At 43.6% G+C, this 25314-nt stretch overlaps 1 protein-coding gene across 1 annotated transcript in view; it reads left to right on the forward strand.

The window, feature by feature from the left end:
• The first annotated feature begins 4847 nt into the window (after nucleotides 1–4847).
• Nucleotides 4848–25314, forward strand: part of GAS6 (growth arrest specific 6) — a 43310-nt gene continuing 22843 nt past the window's right edge. The window contains exons 1-4 of the mRNA XM_075717223.1: nucleotides 4848–4917; nucleotides 5323–5489; nucleotides 20176–20200; nucleotides 21001–21063. Coding sequence (XP_075573338.1) covers nucleotides 4848–4917; nucleotides 5323–5489; nucleotides 20176–20200; nucleotides 21001–21063 — 325 coding nt within the window. The remainder of the gene's footprint in view (nucleotides 4918–5322; nucleotides 5490–20175; nucleotides 20201–21000; nucleotides 21064–25314) is intronic.

A 25314-nucleotide genomic window follows, 5' to 3' on the forward strand; every position in this document is an offset into this window, starting at 1 on the left:
GTTTATTGCTTTGAATTAACGAGCATGCTAAAGAATACATCATGCTCTTCCGACAAGAAGCTTGTTTCAAAGGCAGTAATGGTATCCATACACTCCCTCCTGCCTCTGAGAGAGAGCTCACACTCACATAATCTCTCAGCAAGTCCACTTGCCAACTCAGTGTTTATGTTATCCCTGGTGCGGTTTTGTAGGGCATAACACACTGTATGGGCTCATATTTGTTCTTACTGTTTTGCTGCAATGTTCTTTTACTCCTCATGTCACCCTTGAATTCATTTATATTTATTTTAGGCTTTACCCAAGCAACTAAACATCCCCTAGAAAACAAGCACATGTGGAATGCACAGGAACAGAAACCATGATGACCTCATACATAGTATATTAATATACAGCTGGCCTAATAAAACACGAATCACATCCACTAGGAATATTTACGAAATACCTTACATCACTCAAAAGTTCATTTGTATTCAGAGAGCCTGGTTTGGGATTCAGGCCTGTTGAACTCTTGTCCTCGGTGAAGTCAGAAATGGGCTCCATATGTTGACACCGCCTTTTCTCTTGACTCTTTCCCAGCAATCGGACAGGTCACCGTAGTTTCTTCATCACCAGGATGCCCCATGTTTTAACTCAGCACACTTCCACTGGGATGAGGGTGACAGGGAAAAGAGAAGAGGAAACAGCTCCTTCCACGCTTGTGCAATGCTTCAACGCAGGATTCGGTTGTCTTGGCTGCAGAGGAACATTCAGCAGGCAAACCAACGGTCCTGATGATGAATGGGTCCCTTGCAAGGGTTACTCCTCTGGTCATTCATTCCAGCATATGGACATGGGCATGAGTAGCACCTGCAGGAAAAGAAGCCTTTATCTTCTTCTCCCTCCAGCATAATGTGTCACTATCAGAAAATGGGGTTTGGGTCCCTTACTGAAAAGACATACTAGTTAGGGAATTTTTTTATTAAATTTCTTTTTGAGTAAATTATGTGTGAAAGATGAATAACCTTTCTTCTACATCTCTCTCCATGCATCCAACTTCATGTCTTTATCCAAGTCTTTTTTTCTCTCTCTAATCTACGTTTGCTTATTCTCCTCATCCATTTCTTCCTCCACTAAAACTAAGCATATTTTGAAAGTTAACCCTTTTCTTCTTGAGTCAATATATGCTAATTGCTCAAAAGAGTTAAGCAGTATAATGGGGCCTTTTCTGTGTTTGTCTTATTAGAAAATGTTTCATTTGAACATACTGGACATGAGGAATTTTATGACATTAGCATTATTGGAGACCTCTTGATGAAATTTCACATCCGCCCACAAAAACATTGGCCTGATCTAAACAAAGACACATGTTTGTGTGGCTCCAGGAAGGATTTATATTTGGAAGAGGGGAGGGGACAGTCATTTTTCATATTTATCCAGGGATCTGAAAACAGCCTGAATGAAAACCTGGCTTCTAATTGTTTTTAGTTGCAGTTTCTCATCTTTCTGACAGATCCTTTTGCATCACTGTTCTCATGCTACATTAGTCTGTATCTTTGAATAAGGTTTCACACATTCATTAGTAAGATCTTTCAAAGGAGCTGCATGCCCATCTGTTGTTATGCTGAGTGTCTTGAAATCTTCTTAGAAGGCTTCAATCCTATTTTTTTTTTACCCTTCCAGCTTTCTCTTCTCATTAATACAAACACTTTACAATTTTGATTTATTTTGATTCATTTTACAGCCAGACATTAAGTGAAGCTGATTTGTTTCAAACTCTTGTTGTTTTTAAGAAGGAAAGTGCAGGCCATGCAAAAAGCCCCAGCTCATCTGTGTCAGTGGCACCTCAGGAGAAAGTCCAGCCTGATCCACCACATAGATCATTTCCCAAGAAGCAGCGGTTACACTGGTACCATGAAAGGTTCCTGTCTTGCACTCTGGTTTCAATTCCTGCTGATCACGAGAAGAAATCTTAAATTTTTAGTCTGGGAACCCATACTTTTTCTCATTAACTTAGGTCCATCTGGGGAAGCAGAAATGCAAATCCTCAGCTATTCTTCAAAATGACACTGTTTCAGTAAGGATTTTGCATGTGATTTTTCCATACAACCAAAATGTGTGTGTGTAAAGACAGTAGGATATTTGGGGTGCTGTTTTTTCAATCTAAATTACCTGTCAGGGATCATAGAATCATAGAATCATAGAATGTTTTGGGTTGGAAGGGACCTTTAGAGGCCATCCAGCCCAACCCCCTGCAGTGAGCAGGGACAGCTTTAACCACATCAGGTTGCTCAGAGCCCCGTCCAACCTGGCCTTGAATGTTGCCAGGGATGGGGCCTCCACTGCCTCTCTGGGCAACCTGTGCCAGTGCTTCACCACCCTCATTGTAAACAATTTCTTCCTTACATCCAGTCTAAATCTACCCTCCTTTAGTTTAAATCCATTACTCCTTGTCCTGTCACAACAGGTCTTGCTAAAAAGCCTGTCCCCATCTTTCCTATAGGCCCCCTTTAAGTACTGGAAGGCCGCAATAAGGTCTCCTCACAGCCTTCTCTTCTCCAGGCTGAACAACCCCAACTCTCTCAGCCTGTCCTCGTAGGAGAGGTGCTCCAGCCCTCGGATCATTTTTGTGGCCCTCCTCTGGACCCGCTCCAACAGGTCCATGTCCTTCTTGTGCTGAGGGCCCCAGAGCTGGACGCAGCACTCCAGGTGGGGTCTCCCCAGAGCAGAGCAGAGGGGCAGAATCACCTCCCTCGACCTGCTGGCCACGCTGCTTTTGATGCAGCCCAGGATACGGTTGGCTTTCTGGGCTGCAAGCACACATGTCCTAGATGGTGTCCTAGAGCTATTTATATTCTGTCTGCCCACAGCAGTTCCAGTTTGTGAGCTCCTTTGCCTGCCTGCTCACACGTGGGTGAAAATCAAGATGTTTTTCAACCTCTACAGAATTTTAATGCCAAATAGCGACGTAAGGAGATATGATAGAAGCATTTAGTGATGGTATGGTAGGCACTTTATCCTCAAGCAAGAAATCTATTACACCTTAACATAATATCCTTAACTGGATAACAGACATACAAAGGCAGGCGCATGGTAAGGGAATTGGGCTTCCTCGACAAAGCAGTCAACTCCCCAATCTAATGTTTGGATCCCAGGGATTCAGAGGTCTTTTCCAAAATGGAGGAAAGCAAAGCTATTCTTTTCAAAGGGAGTAAGAATTAAAAAGCAGAGCCAGTTATGTAAGGACCTCTTCCAGTTTCTCCTTCTTGCCTGCAACCTCTTCTTGCCATGGCAAATACAAGAGCCTCGTTGGGCTTCCCGCCTCCCAGGTGCTCGGTGCTAAATGCATTGTGGTGACCCAGATTGCACAGGAAACAGACCCTCTGGTTCCCCATCCCCACCTCATTCCTTCTATGACCTGCAGCAGCATTTAACAAACAGGGATCTGTGATGTACTGTAGGTCGGGGCAGGAGACTTGGTATTTGTGCTTAGTGCCATTTAGCTTGAGGGAACATCCATGGAGGATAGTGGCATGTTCTGCCCAGGAGTTTGCATATTGTCTTGCTTGCCACAGAGGGAGTGCCACCGCCCAGATGAGCAATTTGGTTTTGCTGGTGCCTAAAGTAATTTTCAGTCACCATTTTGATCTCTAATGAAAGGAAATCCCATTGTCCTGGAAACAGGACAGGCGCAGAAGGGACGATGACAGTTCAGAGCTTCCTGTCCTTGAAATCTCCAGTTTATTTCCTGGCTGCAAATTGTAGTTCACACAACTAAGCAGCAAGTTCCAGATCTTAATGTGCTGAGCATGTTTGGCATGTGCCCAGTCTGTAGTGCGTTTAGGTCAAGGATCATGGAATCAGCTTGCTTACTCTCACAGGGATTTGCTGGTTAAGTACACTGCCTACCACAATCATTTAATTTTTTAAATATTCTGATGTAATCTCACATCCTTTTACTCCTCCCTCCTCACAGAATAGAAAAAAATATAGCAATGTCATCTTTGGAGCACTTTTGAAGGAAAAAGAACAAGAAATGAACTCGGAATGAGTATGCAAAATATGACATCCTACTTGATATGCAAGGCAGCACGCAACATATCGGCATAAACCACATCCATCCCTCTCCTGAGGAGTTTATCCTAAAAATCCACTCTCAACCGAAAATCTAGCTGTGAAGAAAATTTGTGTTGGGGTGTGGGGAGAGCCCGAGTTTCTGATTTAAGGCGGGACTGGGTTGGAATCATAGAATCATGGAATCATGGAATCATGGAATCATGGAATCATAGAATCATGGAATCATGGAATCACGGAATCATGGAATCATAGAATCATGGAATCACATAATCACAGAATCATAGAATCATGGAATCATAGAATCATGGAATCATAGAAACATAGAATCATGGAATCACAGAATCATAGAATCATATGGGTCTGGTGCCAGCTTCTCCCTCCCTGGCGATGACCCCCGGAGCTCTTAAGGCGATGTGCCCGCCGGCGAGCCCGGCCGGCGGTCAGGCAGCAGCCTTCCCGTCAGCTCCCCGGGCCCTGCCGCCCGCCCATCAGCCCCGCTCCCCCTAAATACCCCCCACCCCCCGCAGCTCGGCACGGCCTTCCCCCAGCAGCCGGGCAGGTACGCGGGGGGGCCGGGCCGCCGCCCCGCCGCGAGGTGTGTCCCTGTGCCGCGGCTCGGCGGTGACTTGGCGAGCGAGTGGGGAGGGCGGGCGAGCGGCTCCCCGGCTCCCCCGCTGGGCTCCCCGGCGCCGCGCTCCCGCAGTAGCAGCAGCGCTGCCCGCCCGCGCCGCCGCCCGCCCCGCTCCGCTCCGCTCCGCCAGCGCCCGGCCCGGCCCGGCCCCAGCCGCCGCATCATGCCGCACCCCGCGGCGCCCCTCGGGGCCGCCCTGCTGCTCGTCCTGCTGGCGGCGGACTCCTCGCAGAGTGAGTGCTGCGGGCAGCTGGGGGGGGGGGGGGGAGCCCGCCCCTCCCGCCGAGCATCCCCCACCGCCCCCTCTGTGTGTGCGGGGTGCGGGAGGTGCGGGGGCCGGGCGGGGGGCGGCCGGGATGCGCAGCTTCAGGCTGCGGTGGGGGAGGCGGCGGCGGGCGATGCCGGTGCGGCGGTGGCGGCCGCGGGGTCGCCGCTGCGAGGGGCCGCGCCGAGGCCGCGGAGACCCACGGGCGGGGCGCCGGGCAGGGAGGGCGCTCGGTGCCCCCCGGAGGGGCGGTTTGGGGGGTGGTGGGGGGGGTACGGAGCGGCCAGGCGGGCTCAGCTCTTCACCGCTGCCTCCCCTTCCTCCTGCCCCTCTCCTCCTCCTCCTCGCCTTCCCCCGGCCGCCGGCGGCCCAGCCGTGCTGCTGCGAGCCCCGGAGGCTGCCCAGTTCCTGCGGCAGCGGCAGCGGCGAGCGTACCAGATCTTCGAGGAGACCAAGCAAGGGCACCTGGAGAGGGAGTGCGTGGAGGAGCACTGCAGCAAGGAGGAGGCCCGGGAGGTGTTTGAGAACGACCCCGAGACGGTAAGGGCGCGGAGCCGCCGCCGCGGAGATTTCGGTGGGTTGTGCGGCTCTGCCCTCCCGTCCTCCGTCCATCCATCTGCCAGCTGCCGGCACAGCTGGCGAAGGCGCTGGGAGGAGGAGGAGGAGGAACCAGAACCATTAGGTGAATGCCTCCAAGCCACAGGGCCGAACTGGCAAGGGCTGGTCAGTGCTGGCCGGTTAGAAATACCGCAGAGAGGGTGGTCTGGGTGCGTGGCCCAGCCTGGCACCACTGTCTCCGGAGAGTGGAAGGGCCCTGTTTGCCCGTGGCATAAATCCGTGAAGCAAGACCAGTGCGCCATAATGCTATGGCTGCTCTGTCTGGACACCCTACTGTCCCTCTGTCTTTCACCCTCCCATCCCAGCCGTATTTAAAATCCCCTTAATGTTGTGGCATATGTCAGAATAGGGGTTTCTCAGAAGGCGTATGTCACAAACACACTTTATCCTTTTGGGGCCATATTCGGCTCGGTTAGCATTTTGGAATCGGTAGGTTCAGGACCTGTCACTACGACAGCAGGAGAGCATGTGTACGGGAACGTGGTGCTGCCGCGCTTCTAGCACTAAGCGTGGATTCGCACGGTTACAGCCTGCACACCGTATGCGGAGCCAACTTTGCCAGTCTTCTCACAGCTGACTCTCACTTCAGTCTTCTCACTTTGGACAGCATGTGGCTGCAGTTGTGTTGCTTTACTAAGCTTGGCTTACTCTACCAATTACTTTATACCTTCTCTACGCTGTTTTAGATAGGCTGTTCTCATTGCGGAGATTATCTGGCACTGATTTAGCAGCGGGAAGTGGATTTTCTTGACGTTCAAACTGAAGCTTGATATTGCACAGGATGTCCCTGTTAATGGTACGATGCTCTAGGGAGAAGATAGGACAGAGGGAGAGAGTGTATGTGTATGCATATGTGTGCGTGCACGCGTGTGTGCGTGTGCATACAGACACACACACCACAGGCAAGGGAGGGACTCATCTGAGGAGATGTTTTATGTTTCAGTCAGACAAGTCTTGACATGTGTGCTTCATTAGCAGGCTCAGCGCTGGATATACAGTGCGGTAGCTTGTTGTCACAAGGCAGTAGTAAGTACGGCAAAAACATTGTGATGCTGGCTTTTCTTTTTGACAATCTTTCATTCAGAGCTCAATATGGAGCCAGGCAGTGTTTAGTGGCACACATCTTATGTGTACATGCAGTCACATCTGCCTGCAGCAGTGTTTGCTTCCGTTCTGTAAAACTGAACTAATATGGAATATGGATAACTGTTAATGTGGTGAGGGTGGCTGGCACAGCTATTTCCATATTCATGTTGAATAACATAACTTTAAGCACAGTATAAATATTCACTATATAGCAGCAAATGCAGGAAAAATATCCCAAATGGGATTTTGTAGCATTCTGGAAAAAAGGTGATCTGAGGTTACCAGTTTGGCTAACTGGCTTCTGGCCAAGAAAGCAGCCAAAGGTGATGCATTGATAGATCAGTTTAGAGGATGGTAGACTGTGTAAACGTGTCAGGAGTTTTTAACCATGTTCAGTACTTAGTCTCTATATTGAAAAAAATAAACAGTTCTACTGTAATGAAAACAATGAAATCATTTTGGTTTAAAATCTTTTCATGTGTAATATAAATTCTGTAAGACCCAGTCATGCCATTTAAGCATGTTTTGCAGGACAATGCAAACTTTCTGTCATTGCAAATGATTTTGATTTTTTGGTACATTTCCTTTGTTACTGCTGCTAGGTCTCTCTCTAGTTCTGAAAACATCTGAAGAAGTATCACTAAGGCTAGCTAAGCTTCTAGTGCCTGTGCCCCCTTCCTTATTTTACATGCGCTTCTCCATCAAAGTACTGTATTTTATAATAACTTCTGGGTCTACAATGACATAAGGTCCTTCCTTTTCTGAGACACAAAACTCCCAAGAGCTGTGAACTTGCTTGTTATGTGCAGTATGTCCTGCTCCTTGCTGTTACTTTGCTTCAATTTGATTGGGAAGCAAGTGTGCCACCACCTCTCAGGGGGATTTATGGCCCTTCCTATCCAGTTTGCAATCGGTGTGTGACATGAAGGCAGCAGCTGCTGTTCAGTAGCAGTTTTTTAATGCATGGTGGCAGAGGTCATGTATGCGGGCTGTTATTACTCTACACATTGGAAGCCTTCAGTGCTCTGTAAGGCATAGGTGACTACTCCTCCGGCAGCATCTGTGGATTTGAGGGCAGAGTATTTTCCTCATCTGCATTTTCATCTGACTTGATCTTTTCACATCTCCTTAATACGCACCTGAGGTAATGGAAGCGTTTCTTAAACGCTAGGAGGTGATCATGCTGTCATTTCACTGACGCTGCCTTGTATGTCCTGTCCTGGTGACTGACAAAAGAAGGAAGCTAGCTGAAACATACTTGACTCAGGAAAGATGAGAACTGTTGATAAACAACGCCTAGCAGTTTGAGGAATTACAGTAACTGCAGTCACACTTCAGCATATTGTCAGGCTGCAGCTGGTCCCTGCTGGTAAAGTGAGGACGTTTTATTGACCGGGGAAATGTACGGATCACTGTTGACAGCTGATGTTTCCTTGTCATTTCAGAAGGCTGACATTTTTGTCTTTGCCTGCTGAACCTGGTCACGGGGATTAACTATTCAGGTCATAGCAGAAAGAAACAGCTACAGCACTTTTTGCCCTGCCCTGAGCCCTATGGCTAACCTTGTAGCCGGCAAGCCGTGGGGAACACGTCAGTGTGCTGCTGATCTGGGCTTTCAGATCTGTCTACATCTCCTGGGTTTCATGGTTTAAAGCACCAGATGAGCACGAACGTAGGCATTTGGCTGTTTACTGTCCCACGGGAGCAATGGTCTTGCAGTCTTGACAACCGAAGGTTAGTTCGAAGTTAGTTAATAGCTTGCTGCTTCTCTGTCCGACCTGAAGAAAGGCTTGCGATGAGAGCACAAAAGCGTTGCCTTTCTTCCCTGCCCCCCCATCAGATGATCTAATGAAATGTATGAGTATTCCCTGCAAATCTTGCCATTCTTAATTCTCCAATGGTTGTGTGAAGAGAATTTCAAGGCCTAGTTTCAAGACCTATGACTTAAAGCTGTGATATGAAATTACAGTAACCGGTTCGATCAGACAGCTCCAGAAGTTCAGGTAAGATGAAGCAAGGCTGTAGCGTAGCTTACGTGATGCTTCCCAGGTGAAAACATAGCTTGATCCAGGCAGTTATAACATCTAGCCAAGAATAACATTTTACTGAAAGATACCTACTGAGGTACTGGAAGGCATGGAAGAAGGGTGCTCTGGTATAGCTAAATGACATTTCATTCCTATTTACTGGTCTATACCCTTTTTCTGTGCCTTCCATTGCTTCAGGGATCAGCTTTCCAAAGCAACATCTGCAAGCCGTCAGCAGAAGAGACACATTCTCTGAAACCTGAATGCGGGTGTTGCCACATGTGTGATTACTTACATCAACTGCTAAGAATAGTGTATTAGGCGGGGCTAAATAGCCATTCATTTGCAGGCCAGCACAGCTTTTGTCTTTTATGTTACGGAAAATACAAATATCAGCTCGCCCAGACTGGAGGAAGGAAGATCAATTGAAACATTTTTAGATTGTTCTTTTTAGGAGGCAGAACAAAACTCAGTCTGTGTTATTTGTATGACTATACATGGTAAAAACAAGCGTGAGCCTAGGTTCATGAGTCTTGCAGCCTAACTTTTTGATTAAGCTGATTATAACATCCTTATGCATTACTGCAGAATTCTGGGATGGTTTCTGGTTTATAATTTCATTTATGCTAGAGGTACCAAACAGAAAAATGAAACGATAATATGGTGGGGAAAAAAATAAGGATGGAAAACGATGTTCATGGGAGGTATGAGGACTGTTTCTAAATGTGTTCTATTAAAAAGATATGCTAGGTGTGATAGATGGGATGAGGTTGCAAAATATCTTGGATATAGAGATAAGAATGTTATCTTATTTAAAATGTTGATGAGGCCTTATAAAAAGCAGTACTGCAGAAATATTTGACCTTGGTATGCAGTCAAGGTATTACAGCTTGTTAACCAACTGATAAACTGCTCTGGAATTTGGTTGACCTGTGCTAAAAATGTGGTCATCCAAGCATGTAAAACAAAGGGCAGAAGGGAGTATAGTTGCTGGTGTTCTTGGAAGCGTTGGATTTCACTGAAGAATAAATACAGCAAAAACATGTCCCTGTGCAAGGAGTTTCTCTGTTTTGAAAGGCTCAGCATAGGGGAAGGTGTTTGAATGCAGCCTCTTATCATTTGTTACCATAGTTGACCAGTACAGCATCTGCCACTGCGCATCTTGCTTGCAGTTGTTAACCATTGAAGAATTACTGGTCTTCCTGCAGGCCACCATTGACATTGCCATGCTGAATATTTTGAAAGGTGTTAGGCCCACCAGAAACGCTGACGTAGGTCAGCCTAGCCACCTGTGTTTACTGTTTATGGATTTGTCCCTCAATAGAGTACCATGGAAAGTCAGCTGGTTTTCATATGCGTGCAGAACAAACATCTGATTCACAGGCATGCACATGAAAAGTTCTCTTGCTTATTGAAGGATTTGCATCCAAACTCCTATTCAAATCTATGGCTTCTCAGATACACAAAACACTGGCAGAGAATCACAGGGTAACTTGGGCTGAGAGGGACTCAGGAGGTCTCTAGTCCACTCATAGCAAGGGCAGCAGGGAGATCAGACCAGGCTTTTCGGGGCTTTTTGCAGTCATGTCTTGAAAATTACTGATCCTAACAAAACATCCAGCAATGTCAGCATTCTTTGTGCTACGCTGGGTTTATTGAGAAGCTGAAATGCAGATGAAGCAATATATAGGGTGTGATAATGGTCAGTTTGGTTGTGTTTCATAGTGTTACTGGCCCATTGGTTTTATTTCTTTATTTCTTCCATTATGTGACATGGACATGATAACAAAGATGAGCTGCATGCATGGACTAGAGTCATCCAAACTTTACTCTGATCTATTAGGAGGGGTGCTTGACAGACAATATTTAGGTCTCATTTCTAAGAATAGCAAGGTAGATGCATATTTGTAAATACTGATCAGAAAAGTATGAAGGCATGTAGGGGGAGGAGAGGAGTTACTGGGAGAGTTAAGCAGTATAAAATTTCTTTGAGTAATTTAGTGAATGTTGTGTAGTCTAGACATTAAAAATACTGATACCATCTTTAAATACAGATGTCATCATCCCTGTATAGATGATTCCTTTCTAGATCCAGGTAAAAATATAGATTTACTTGCTGTGAAAATTCTTCTCAATATACCGATTTGTTACGGTGTTTTGGCAGAGTGTGGAGCAAGGGCTAGATTTATAGCTGGTATGAATTTCTGTATCTCTTCTTGTTGGTGCAGAATTCATCCAAGAGAGGGAAAGAGTTACTGGAGGACTCCATGCTGTTGATTTAACCTGCTTGGACTCAGTATATGGAAGAATTGGATTCCCAGGCACAGCGGTACCTGCTTGATAGATTTCAAGAAAGGAAATATGGAGAGATTTAGACTTTTATCCAGGAATGGCTTGAAGGAGAGAAGAAGAAGTAGAAAAGTTTGACTGCCACCTTATCGCTCTCTACAACTGCCTGAAAGGAGGTTGTAGCGAGGTGGGTGTCGGTCTCTTTTCCCACGTAACAAGTGGTAGGATGAGAGGAAACGGCCTCAAGTTGTGCCAGGGGAGGTTTAGATTGGTTATTAGGAAAAATTTCTTCACCGAAAAGCTTGTCAGGTGCTGGACCAGGCTGCCCAGGGAAGCGGTTGAGTCCGCATCCCTGGAGGTATTTAAAAGACGTGTAGATGTGGCACTTAGGGCCATGGTTTAGTGGTGAAATTGCCAGTGCTAGGTTAATGGTTGGACTCAATGATCTTAAAGGTCTCTTCCAGCCTAAATGACTCTACAATTCTATGATTCTATGGTATATGCCACAGTGGCATCCCAGCTTTCTGCTGGGATGAGATCTGGGTGAGCACCAGCTGTTCTCTCTTCCCTTCCTTCTCCCTCTAGTTTCTTATAAAGGAAACACAGCATGGGAGAGCACTGTATCAAAATCCAGTGGGTCTAACTGATCTGGGAGGCGAACAGATTGGGACTGTGGAGCAGGATGCATCTGTCTGCTTGGCAGTACAGACACACCATTTGTTTGTGCTGGTGCAGTTCAGTAGCAGGAGGGTGACAAAAATACTCCTGCCTACCTTAGAAGGCAGGTCATACATTTATTACCTAAATGCTGCTTTATCAAAAGTTATTGAGAAGGGTGAGAAAAGTTTGCTCTTGGTGGAAGCAGACACAGGTCCATCAACTCTGCTGGACACATGCCTACCTGATCTTTATCTGTTTCCACTCGTGTGAGTTTAGCCCAGAAGTTCAGAATAGACCTGGAAATACTGAAACAAAAAGTACAAAAGTACTACATGCTAAACCTCCTGTGCAGCAGGAGGCAAGGAACAAGAGAAAACAAAAGAGGCAAATATTAAACTGAGGGGCTGTTTGAAGATAGGGTGGGAAAAGATGCTAAGAATGGTAAATTGAAGCAGGGGCATTATACAGGTTTGTGTCAAGACGGAAAATAATGGAAAAAGCAGATCAAGTTAGGGGAAGTCAGTTTTTTAGAGAAATACAATAGCTTTAAATAAATATGTAAGAGGGGAAAAGCCAATTAAAAAATAAGAACACAGTTTTGTGGCTATGGGCTCATTAATTTTCTTTTTAAATTAAAAAAAATAGAGGAGCGGCCTACTGGGAATTAATATAGTTTGTTAGTACAGCTGCATGAGAATCAGGTAAGAAAAACATTGAATCTGTATGAATTGGCAGTTGTGGTTCATGTGTGCTCCAAACTCTAAGTGAACTTAATGAATTATGAGCAATTACTTTCCAATAAGTATGAAGATCAAGGGTGGAACCAGCATCAGAGATTTAGAAGAAACTGAGAAGGAACATAGCAGAGAGGTTTACTTCAGCTCCATTCACATTATAATCTTTTCAGGCTTTGGTTTCACATCTGGGAGCTCAGCTGAGCTAGTTGGTGTCAGCAACCCCCTTGCCTACTCTGCTTACCCGGCCTGCACAGCAGTTTGTGCAACTGCATGGACTGATTGGAGGAACCGATCTAAAGAAGTCTGGAGAGAAAAATGATCATTTTGCAGCCGGATCAGTTCTCTGGTCCAGTTCACCACACACCTTCACAAAGGGTTGCACCAACATGTTGCAAATGACAACGTAGGTTTAGGTTGGGAAGGCCAGGTGCAAGGGGAGAAGCAGAAAGGGTCGTCGCAGCTCCTGCTGTCAAAGAAGGGAATGAATAACCAAGTCTTGGAGAATCTGATCGAAGTTTTTCAACAGGTCTCCCTTCCATACCTGCATCTTCATCACAGTTTTGTTATGACCTGCTGTTCTAGAGGCTCTCCACACATGCACATGTCTGTGGGGAAGTTTCCTTATTTATTGTTTTGGGTTTTCTTCCTGTTCCTTTGAGCATCAGCAGTGGGACCCCAGAGGAAGAGCAAAGCTGGCAAGTAAGGAGGATACCCAGGAAGGAGGGGAAGTGCTGGTGTTGTCTTCACTCTGCACACCTACCAGGACAGAAGGGTGCATAAATGAAGAGGTAAAAGGAGAATGGGTCATGCTCGCACTGTACAAAATCACATGCATCTGGAGAGCTACCATATTTGGCCAACTCATGGAACAGGGAGTCCTAGTTCAATTCCAGAAAACATTTAGGACAGGAACAGAAAAGCAATAGTTACTTAGTTATTAAAATAATGAACAGGGAAGTATGAGATCAGATTCTGTCACAAGGGCCTGGTGTTGTCTCAGACATCACTTCTCTATTCCTCGCTTCCCTGTCCCCTCTGAGGCAAAATCTAGCGATGCCTTAAAGTGGCTGTTACTGTGAGTTGCAACCTCTGCAGGTAAGCAAAATCCTAAGAAACAGTATCATTATATTACAGGAAGGGGGAAAATACAGTATTTCTTCACTTCAGTGGATAAAATGTTACAGAGCCTATAAGAGAGATCACAAACATTTAAATCATGTTGGATGGGATATACAATCTGTTCTCTTTTAAAGACATCTTAAATAATTGCGGAGTAATGACACAATATAGAATGTTGAAGGGAGACAGCCTTTTACTTATGCTAGGTGTTTTTTCAGATCCTTGTTTGCTTAATTTAAGTTTCTATGTGAATGTTAGTTTAACCACACATACAAATATTGTAACTATTGCAACAAGTAAGGATTAAAAAAAGCAACACCACGTGAAGATCTGTTATCAAACTGGGATCCTCTTTTCAAATTGCGCATTAGTATAGCTGGAGGGAAAGTAGCTTCTCAATCCTGAAGCAATGGAGGAGACTCAAGGTGTTTGTGATGGGACTGCATTAAGAATAACTTAAAAGCACATGTAACCAACTCATTGGAATCACTCTACAAATTATTTTTGTTGGAATATATTTGGCCCTTGGCACCAGTTACATCCATTTCATACCGTTACTGTCCAGTCAAACCCTACCTCAGGCCGCATATAGAAATCAAGTCTCTGTGCCCCCTACATCTTCACAAATGTAAAGTATCTGTGTTTTGCTTGGCTGTGACATACAGGAACTTTTTTTTTTCTTCTTTTCTTTCCTTTCATTACTTTTTTTCCTGTAATTGTGCAGTCTAATCACTGGTGGGTTTTTCCTCATTGCAGAGCAACATCTTTTGCTGAAGTGACACCTCAGTATGCTGCTGGGAAATAGTCCGGCCTCTCAGAAGAGGGTGAGGGAAGCTATGACAATAGATGTTTTTTGTTTCCAGTCTCCAGGATTCTGCAGAGATACCTAGTCTCTATGAAACAGGTGATGCTAGAGAGGGTGGTCTTGAATGCCTCTTGTTTGGAAAGATGAATACCTCGGTGGAAGGGGCAGTCATAGTCTTTGTGCAGCAGAACAGCTGGACAGTGAAACGGATACTCTGCAAATGGAGACAAAATCTAAAAGCTGCCCTAAGCATCAGTAACCCTGGTGGTAGGAGATAAGACTTTGAGGCTGCTTTTTTTGTAACATGACCTGCTTACTTCTCTAAAGCCCCACTTGCCAAACTGTGGAGAGAATTTCTCTTTGCTCGTTGCATGGAGAAGCACATTGCCCCAAAGCAAAATAAGAAGCAAAGTAACCTGGCTGAGTGTAGGGTTCCTCACAAAGAGAAGGAAAGCTTGTGCAAGCAACATGGCATTGATTTGAGTGTAAATCTACAACTATAGGTTCTATATATTTCAAATTCTAAGTTGTAGGACTCTTTAATAACATTGTATGGGAGGTGGGCCTAATCATTCAGCATGAGATTTGCTATGCATCAAAAGCTTAGGGCTGAGTTTCAAAAAATACAGAGAGCTCTAGAGCATTAGTGAGATTTGCATTCTCAGGTTATAACAGTTAAACAACTGTTGGTATAAAAGCAATCCCAAGTCAACACTAAATTATAGCCAATCATGGCTGGTAGTGGCCATTTTTTTGCAAGGATAGTGCATACCTGTAGTGTGGAAACATGAAGTACATTTCTAAAGAAGAGGTCAGGCCATGCCCAAGACAAACATTCAGTCCTGAAGGAAAGAGGCAAAGGGCGAGTCATTATACGGAAATGAGAAAAGGGCATAATGTGGGAGTTGTCACTGCTTTCTAAGAGGTAACTAGGTAACTAAGAAAGTGCTTTTCAGAAATTACCATTGCTAATACAAGTCTGTGAGATCCTTCAGTGTTAGCAGTGTTGCAGTCACGGAATCTCAGAATCACAGGGTGGTTGAGATTGGAGGGCACCTGTGGAGGTCATCTGGTCCAACCCGCCCTGTTAAGGCAGGACCATCCAGAGCCAGTTGTGCAGGAACACGAACAGCCCTTCTGCAGACTGCGTCTTTTATCTGCTGCCACTACAGCTCAAACATGATTTTGACTAGATTCAGTGCTGATCAGATTTACCTGACCTCGTACTCAAGCAAAACAAACAGAAGCAGTTAGCAGGCCCTTTTGGCTGAGGGTTCCAGCGTTGACAATTACTTTAAGCAACAGTGAGAACATTTTCCTGGTGTAGACAGGGTCATTGTTATGTTTTCAGAAGGGCTATTTTTATACAGTGACTCATGTTAACGCCTGTTCTGATTTGGTGTTCTTCCACCTTCTCTAAAAATGCAGCGGGACTAATGCATACCCAGTATAATTTCACTAACTTTTGGATTTTACTACTAAGAGAGAGTCTGGCCGTAGAGTTGAAAATAGGTGGTGATCCCAGTCACGTTGTAGGTTTCCTACAGCAGGGAAGCTGACATAGGCACTTCTGCGCCTTCAACTACACAGCACTGCTACGAATTCTTACCTTCATGTTGCTGTACTCCTCAGTTGTTTCAATGCAGGGTATCATGGGGCTGGCTCCACAGAAACTATTCTTAACTATTTCACTGCAACCATTAACATTTGGAAGAAAAAAACAAATATAAAAATGAACAACCTGGAGTTTTGGGGGGGGGGGGGGGGGTTGTTTGGGTTGGGTTTTTTTGAGGACGTTTTAAGCTTGTGCTCTCTTTTCAATTTAGATATCCACGCTAAGTGTTATAGTGGCTGTGTTACAAAGGTAGGAATAAGCTCTGGATGTAGCTGGGAGAGGAACTTCTTAACCCCATGAAAAAGTGTTTGGTGTCACTCTACCCTGACATAAAAGCATGCGCTCTTAGGTCTTGCACTGCTGTTGTGGAAACCAATAATTGTGTTTGGTGCATTGAAAGACTTGCATCTAGCATGTACATGTGTTCATGTGGAAGGGCTGAGGGCTGTAGCGCTTAAAACTTTTCTGTTAAAGCACAGCTCTGTCTCCTGGACAGCAAGGAAAAGGTCTCTTGAACTGTGCTGAAATAAGCAAGCCAGGACCTGCCTGGAGGGACTGGCCTCATGCCGAACTTTCCACTTCACTGAAAAGGTGGAGACTTGTAGATGTGAGGCACTTCCCAGTATCTCCTGTTTCTCCCTCTTTACCTGAGATCTATGCTGAGCCGTACTTCTGGTGGCACGTGAGGCATGTTGTGTAACTCATACTACATACCGGTCTGCAGGCTGCGGGTGTCCTGGTGTCAGGCCCTTGACTATTGAAGCTTCTGGCATCCTGGTCATACTGGTTGGTACATGGGAACCGGACAGACAGAAAGTGTGTCAGGTCACAAGAAGGAGGGGTGGAAATACACGAAGGTTTTCTTGGTAGGAGTGGACCCAGAGGTTGAGATTGTTGAAGCCAGGTTCGTGAAGGTTGGTCTCTTGTGGAGGTTGGTGCTCCTGCAAGGTATTGTCTTCCTCTTGCACGCACCGGGTCGTTACTACTGGACAGATTGGTTAGAAAGCTTGGTGAGGTCAGTGTCTGTACAGCAACCTATCCAGAGGATGTTTATGTCCAATATGTATTTGTTTATAGCTTTTTATTTTAAAAAGCCTATGCTCCTGCTTTTATTTTCAGCAGTAATTAGGAAAGCAAATCCAATGGGAAGTGCTGACAACATTTAAATGTTAACTTCTTTTACCAGAGTCCAGGCTGAAAATTTAACACTTAACTATAATTCTGTGGTGACTTTTGCTACCACTGTGGTCACAGTTAAATAACGCCCATGCCTTTTGGTCCTGAATCAGTGAATACTCGCTGGCTTTCTGGATGGTGAGATGTTTGGTGAGCCTGAAATTTAACGTGACTAGCTTCGAAACCAGTAAAGTAGTAACAGAGAATCTTTGCTAACTCCTTGTTAGCAAGCCTCAAAGCATTTCTCTTGGCATTTTTGTTGGATCCTGAAAATACAATTGAAGACTTCTGGTGGAGGGAAGATGAGTCTCAGACTTTTAACAGGGACCTGACCCTGTATAGGGCTTTCATCTTCCCTGACATCTGTGGGTCATTAAGACTTAGTACAGTGCAGAAGACTGAAAAGGCATTGTAGGGTTGAGCGCTCACACTAGAAATAATTAATGTCTGGCTGTATTTCTGTGCAGATTAGGCACAACTTGAATTTTTAACTGGGAAAATTTCGTATCAGTGTTTTTTGAAAAGGGACTGCTACTTTCAGTTTAAGCAAGTTCCTTTTCTCAAGGTGGAAGATCATTTGTCCTGTACTCTTGATTAATCTTTTGGCTGAATGGAAATACATTGTCATTTTATTTCCAGAAGCCTGTTGTAAGGAAAATTGATTACAGAGAAAAATGAAAAGTTAATCATACAAGAATGAGTAATGCTAGAACCTGCAATCACATTGCTTTATTTTAGAATGGTTTTATCAGCAGATCCTGTAGACCTGGAGAAGTGCTGCTGATCAACAAATAGTTTTGTATAACATAAGCAAATGAGGAAGATGGTGAAAGAAGGGTTAAATTTCTAATAATACCCTCCTGTTTAAATCACTTACCTCTGTTACATACCTCATGAAATGAAGCTTGTGGTGGTACAGTGTCTTGGAGTTTCACTCTTCTGCTGTTCAACTGGCCTTGAATCAATATACAATCGGTTTTCACTTGGAAGGTTATTTGTGCAATGAAAATAACTAGTTGCCTTAATCTTTCATTCAAAAGTAAACTTCATACAACTTTTCTAGCACTCAACTCATTCATCAGAGGTCAAGGAGAAAATGAAGTTTTATGCCTTTGCCATCACTGACTTGGAACAATTAGGCTGTTCACCATGAATATGAGAGCTCCTATTTCTTGTCCTCTGAGTGCAGAAAACGTTGTTCTTGCCAGTGTCTGGATTATCCTGTCATTGGTTTAATACAGATGCACATTCTTGTGATATGTATTGAATACAGGGGGGAAATAATGAAAAAAATGGTTGGAATATTTCATCACATACTACTATCTTTTTCTGTTCGAGTACTGGCTGAAGTTCAGTTTGTGGTTATAGCACAACTATACCACAGCTATACTCATCTTTACTTTACTTTTATTTTGACTGTATTTGTTTGACTTGTCTTTTCCAAAACTAAACCTTAAAAAAAAGAGGGAGAAGGGACCATAGTGAATTCTGAGCTCCTCACTCAATTTGTTAACCCGAAGAGATGTTACAAAGCTCAACCCTGAAAGATGCCAAGCCTATTACCCTCATGTCAGAATTGCAAGTTAGAATAAGTGTAAGCTACTTCTTTTACTTCTTTATTGATGCTCTCATGATTTACGCTGAATATTTACATGGTACATTTCAGTAACTGGAGCATATTTGCTGGAAGCGATTGATTTTTCTCGTGAATGACAGCAATGCAAAACTTTTAGTTTGTACAACCTTGTCAACCAATTGATTGCATTAGACAGTCCAGGTCAAACTGAATCACGGTGTGTGCCTGTCTCTGTTGTATGTACATGCCTGTATATATGCATGAGCTTATCCAAACATCTGTAATAAGAGGAGAAAATAAAATGGTTTCTAATCTTGCACATTGTATAGACCAAATTAATTTTGTAGAATACAGGATATTTACTGTCCCTATCTCAGTGTTATATGAAAATTCCTCCTGTTGTATGAAAGAGAATTATACTATGCATATGCTTTCATAATTGGCTGAGAAATGGGTTATTTTAACAAAAAAAGTTAAGCACTGATATAATCCACAAGTTTTCCCTTGTTGCATGTCCCAATTACAATTTTAACAGCACGTGAACTAGTGACATATACATTATGAAATCTAGTATGAAGTTGGAAAGAAATCCTTTTTCCTGGCCATGAATTTTTGTATTTTTTTTAAGAATGTGGTTTAATGATTAGTTTATGCCAATCTCCCACTCTTCCAGGCAGCACAGCTGCATTTTCCTGCTGTTTCTCTGTGTTGGTGCAAGCAATCATGCAACTGGCAAAGTGTCTCCAGACTGAATTTTTTCTAACATGCAAGATTAGATCCACATCACATCAGCAAACTGCTGCTGTCACCGTATGGCTACACTTTGTTGACACAAGGTAGGGAAGAGTAACGTGTGGCCATCTACCACGAGAGGACTGGGAATGCCTTTTGCAGTCCCGTTTTAGGTCAATGAAAGTCAATTTTTCCCTCCCTTGCAAACTGGCAGCATTCCTTTCTTTGAGTGGACAGTCTCCATGACGTGATGGAGTCGGCGGTATGGCAGTGGATGCTGGTAGAGGTGTAGGGTGCTCGTTGTTCTAAGATCAAAAGGTACCCTTTTATTTTAGTGGCTATGGTGTTAGGGTGCTGCCCGTGTTCTGCATCAGCAGAGGGCTTCCAAGGAGGCACTGGGTGTCTGAATGTTTCTGTGATTTCCCTCTGGGGTTTTGTCCCTAGATTCCTCTTCCTTCCCCTACTTCATGCCACCATCAGCACCTTTACCTCTTGGATAGTGAGTAAGTGGTTTCACACTCAGTCACTGCCACTTACCAGGTCAGCTGTTGTCAAAAATACCTTGAGACTGGAGCTAATGTTTCTTTCCTTTTCAAAAGACCAAATGCATGTATGACACTGTGCTGCTTCTGGCTCTGAATATAAAGAAATGAGTATGTTTGTGTTTGGACCTGGTTAAACAACTGCTATGCAAGACCACCAAACTAACAGCAGCTCTTAAATAGTATGACGACAGAAGCAAATATTATTCAATAAATCTTTGCTTTTTTTTTTTCCCTCCAACAGGAATATTTTTACCCGAAATATTTGGGTGAGTTGCAGCTTTTGCTTTCACTTTGTGGCAGTGCTGGTATGTGGTGCCTAAGACTGGAGCTTGTCACAGCTGAAGTGTCTGCTAAGGAAAGTGATGGAAATTTCATTGCAGTAAACATGCATTTCTAACTTTTAAGATAGACTGTACGTTCCTTATGTGACTTTGTTTTTTACTTATGTACAGATTTACATACAGAGATCCTTTATGTGTTTTCTGCATGTTAAAATGTTATAGTGTTGCATTTATATCTGTAGCTTGCAGCATTGGTAAATAATTTGAAGTCTTCTACCTTTTCCCATTCTTAATTCACTTAACTATTAACTAATTTCCTTATTAAAAAAATAAAAATGCCTTTATTGATTGATCCACTGGCTTATTCTATTGACTGTATCATAGTCATGGCATCATATTATTTTCTATTTGTGTTTAATATATAGTTTTTAAGATCACAAATGCCAATGGTTTTAGAAAACTCCATGTGCTTTTTAGATTTTTTTAAAAGAGATTTAGTAGGTCAAATTTGAGTAGCTACTAGCATGCTTTTAGAATCATAGTAGCATCTGGTAAAGCGATCATCCTCTTCAGATGGCTTATAACTCTACTGTACATCAGAGCTAAAAAATGTGTATGAACTTAAGAATTTTAAGGCATCTGGGAGATTATAATATTGCATAGATTTTGCATCCATCCTCCAGATCCTTGCTTAATGAATCAGCAGGCCAGATATGATTTTACATGTTTTGAACTTCTGCCATGTCATCATCATAATAATAACAATTTCATTTTCTGTTCTTCAGCTTGTATTCAGAAATATGGGTCGCCATATACAAGAAGTCCAGATTTCCTTACATGTGTTCATAGTAAGCATTTTTGTTTTGTATATTGTAAGTAAATGTTCTCTCATGTTGCCTGAAGGAGTGGAACCAGCTCGGCCATCTCCATTTTTTATAGTATTTTAGTACTGGCCTTCCTATTCTCTAGGCTTGAGACTCTGTATCGCTTGTCCTATCTGAGCAACAAAAAAAAGGCCTTTTCCCTTTTATAACCTTTTGCCATCTTGCTGTTGTCTTCCAGTGCTTTGGTATTTTATGATGCAAGACATTTCTTTCCCACCAGTTTCCCAAGGTCTAAATAATCTGAGAAGCAAGAGAGTTGTACAGTATGCTTGGCCTTTCATTGTCATTTTTCTCAAATGCTAACTTTGGCTTGCCCCTGTTAAGGAACCTTAAAAAAAGCTTATAGTCAAACCCAGGCTTGTATCCGACTTCTTTACATTAAGAAGATCAGTTTCATGCATCACATGACTGTGCTTTAAATATTGCAACCTTTAAAAATGCAAATCAATCTGGAAGTCAGCCCGATATCTGCATAGAAGGGAAAGGGGTATTTGTTCATTGCTAACACTAGAGATCAGAATTTAATTAACTCTTCTAATACCTTTCCAGTTCCTTCTTGAAGCTTAGCAGTGCTAGAGATATAAAGCTGCATAAATATTCTAAATATGTTCTGAGAGCAGATCAGTTCAAATGGGAAGAAAAATCATATGTGTGTATATTTATTTTCATTTTTACCCCTGTGGTCAAGAGCTGCCCTGATATAATGCAGCAGTGCCACTTACGGATGTTAAAGAGTCCTCTGAACTGGGAATTCTCAGACCTGTGGTACCCGTGTTGGCTGCGGTATGCCAGCTTTTTCAAAGTGGGACATGAAGCTGAATGCTTCCTTTTGCTGACATGTGTGGGGCACAGCAAAGAGGCGAGAGTTCCTGCTGAAAATGGTGGTGTCAACTGGGAACACTTGTTCCAAACAGCTAATAGCGTTGTAGAAATGCAAGTCTAAAGGGTAGTGATGAAAAAATCTGAAAAAATGAAAGCTGACTAATTGTTTTTAGGGATTTTTGCCCATTGCAGATGGAGTGGTTTGGAAATAAAATGATAATATTTTCCCCCATTAAAATATTAAAATATTTTTAAATGGCTGAGTTTTGGCTAGCCATTGTCAATTCACAGGCGAAGTTACAGACAAGGAGCCTGAAACGCGCTTGGAAGAACGACAGGCTTTGTGCTTGGCCAATTCCAGCATGCTTCTTAATTTTTCACAGGTGCTGCCAAAAGCCTATGTAGCTCTGTGGGGTTGTGCCTGCAAAACGCATTTAAATTTTGTTTCTCAACAGTCTTTCTCCTCTCAAAACAAGGTAGTGGAAGGCTCTTTTAATCTGGCATACAAAGACATTGCACAACCCAAGGACCGGAGGGTGATTAACTGTCTAGTTTATACTGGAAATAAGGTACAAGTTTTAACTGTGACAGTAATTAGACAGCTTAGAGAGGCATTTGAGGATTCTCAGTTTCGTAAGGTCTTTAGATCAGGGTTACAGGTATGGTTCAGCTCTGGATTCAGAGAGGTAGATGCAGGTGTTTCCAGCATAGGCGCCTAGATGAGCAGTGTTCCCATCACAGTGGAGAGTTAATCTGCAGTCAGTGGTTCTAGAGGGATTCCACTGACCAAACTGCCCCTGCTCTGGAGAGAGCTGAATCACTGTACAGACTCTGTTTACTGTACTGCCTAGATCTCCACTGACTGCAATAAGAATTTAAGACAATTGCTTTGCAGATAGATGCTTGCCTTACACATAGATACCTGTACTTTGGTTTGCACATCTGGACCTTTTTCTAAAAGAGATCCTGTAGGTCAGCTAGGAATTAGGGATTTGGTTCTGCAAGAGTTTGGAAAATTCTACAGGATTTTTTGGAAATGAAGATGCATGTGGCCTTGAAAAACGCAATGGGATTTTTGTTAGGTCATGTGTGTCTGCTTTTTAATAGTGAGTGCCATAATCTTTGCAACCTAGCATTTTCCCAATGAAGTTTTAATTTGCACCATTTTCTGAATATCAAAAAATAAATTCACAGTACAGAGTAATGAACTGGAAGCAACATTCTGTACTTAGGTTAAGGCTTGTTTCCATATAGACTTCAAAAATGGAACTGGTAGTTCTGTTCTCTGTCTGCCTTTATGAGCTGTACACATGCTATCAGACATAGCTCAAAGCACACAAAAAGGTCATGCTCTTTATTACTTTTAAAAGCTTTATTAAAATCTGTCATGTAAATGAAAGGAAACAAAAGCCCCATTTTCTCTTGCAATGGTTTAAATCAGGAGGACCTTCTATGAAGCTGGCAGAATTACACAGCTGTGAAGCCACCAGGAGAGTATAAGACTGGGTCTCATGTTCTCAAACTCTCACAGTAGGAGGAACAAACTATTGGCCCAGTGTTGATGCGATGGAAGTGTCCATGGCTGTTCCTGCCATTTACCATGGGTTGCAATAGGGTGGTATTCTGCTGGGCAGTGTTATTTCCATCTGGCTCTGCAAGGCACATCAGAATCCAGTTTGAGGGAAAGAATCAGAAGCTTGAGGATACACCAGATAAGTCACGCATAACCCTGTTGACTTGTTTTGCTTATCAAGTTACTTTAAAAACACTGCCATGTCTGGGAGGCTTAGTTTGTGGTGCTTCAGAAAACCAGACTTGGCTTACTATACCAAAACCATTCTGTTTACTGTATACACATTCTGGTCTGCCTGGGAAAAGAAACATGCTGGTCAGAGCTGCTCATCTGCTCATCTCCACCTTAACCTGGCCTCTCCTTCCCCGACTCCTCCACCTCCAGCGGTGTGTCAACAGCGCAGTGATTTATCAGGAGGTATTCTGGCGGGTGGATGTGGCAGACAGCCCATGGAGCTGTGTTTTCTTTTGTGGGACCTGGCTTCTACTGTGGCTGTGGCTTTGCCCCAGCTCTGCCCAGCTCAAGTGGTGAGGAAGAAAGATAATTAGGCCTTGTTTGCAGTGAATGGATGGTTATTTCTGTGAGGCTCTTAGAACTGTGTACCCCTGCTTTTCCTGTAGAGTTTTTCCAGGCACTAGCTTCTGATCATCAAGATGAAAGCCTGAAAATCGGCATTTCTTTGGCCAAGTCACACTGTTCCTGATCAGCCCTCTGGCTCTCTCCTCCCTTGTCCATGGTGGAACACCTTGCTGAGGCTCAGGATAAATGCTTATGTTTTCAATGACATAGCCCTAGCTAGAGGTTGAATCTGTCCTGGTTACAGGGGAGAACCAGAAGTGAGAGAGTGGATGGAACCACTGTGTTTTGGCTGAGTTTTGGTAGAGAGGGATGAAATCACAACTTGAAATGCAAACTTTCAGTTGTGGAGATTTGTGATACTTTATGACCTTTTATAGATCTCCTTCCTTTGCTTCATCTATTTTGTCCTGCTTGATTTAGCCCACTGTATTTAATGATAGCCATTGCCAATGATCTGCTGATTTCTGGCATCTGTTAGTCCTCTTCAGAAGAAAGGTCAAGTCTTCATTATAAACATATGCATAGTGGACAGGTACGTTTGTCATAGTTGTCTAGTTGCACTAGACAGTCCTTATGTCCAAAGCTCAATTAAATACCCCACAGAGAAGGGAGTGGTGAAAACTGTTACTTTGAATATGAAGTTAGAACTCCATGGTAATCTGGATAAACTGCAACACTGTGTGCAGCTAATTTCAGTCTTTAGGTAATTCAGTGTGCAGTGCAGCCCAAGAAGCTGACTATTTTTTCTTGATGACTATAACACAAATGCTGTCCAACATGACAGTATATTCTCTTGTCTTATTTTTATGCCTACAATAGCACCAATCTTAATGGCTGTCCAAAAGGCAAACCAAAAGTCCAAAAGGCAACAGGCACAACCTGAAACACAGGAGGTTCTGCCTGAACATAGGAAACACTTTTTCACTGCGAGGGAGACCCAGAACTGGCACAGGTTGCCCAGAGAGGTTGTGGAGTCTCCATGCTTGGAGGTATTCAAAAGCTGTCTGGACATGGTTCTGGGCAACCAGCTGTAGGTGGCCCTGCTTGAGCTGGAGGGTTGGACCCGATGACCTCTAGAGGTGCCTGCCAGTCTCAACCAGTCTGTGATTACTGAGATTCAAGTCTAAGGAAGGCAGTGCAAACAAAAATGCTGTTCAGTACTTCATAAGACATCAACGGGAGTTGCTTCTGCCTGCACTCACAGAAATGTTAGAAGTTTTTCAAAGCAGCCTGTCATGAAG

This window comes from Pelecanus crispus, chromosome 1 (assembly GCF_030463565.1).
Source record: "Pelecanus crispus isolate bPelCri1 chromosome 1, bPelCri1.pri, whole genome shotgun sequence".
Classification (NCBI taxonomy): Eukaryota; Metazoa; Chordata; class Aves; order Pelecaniformes; family Pelecanidae; genus Pelecanus; species Pelecanus crispus.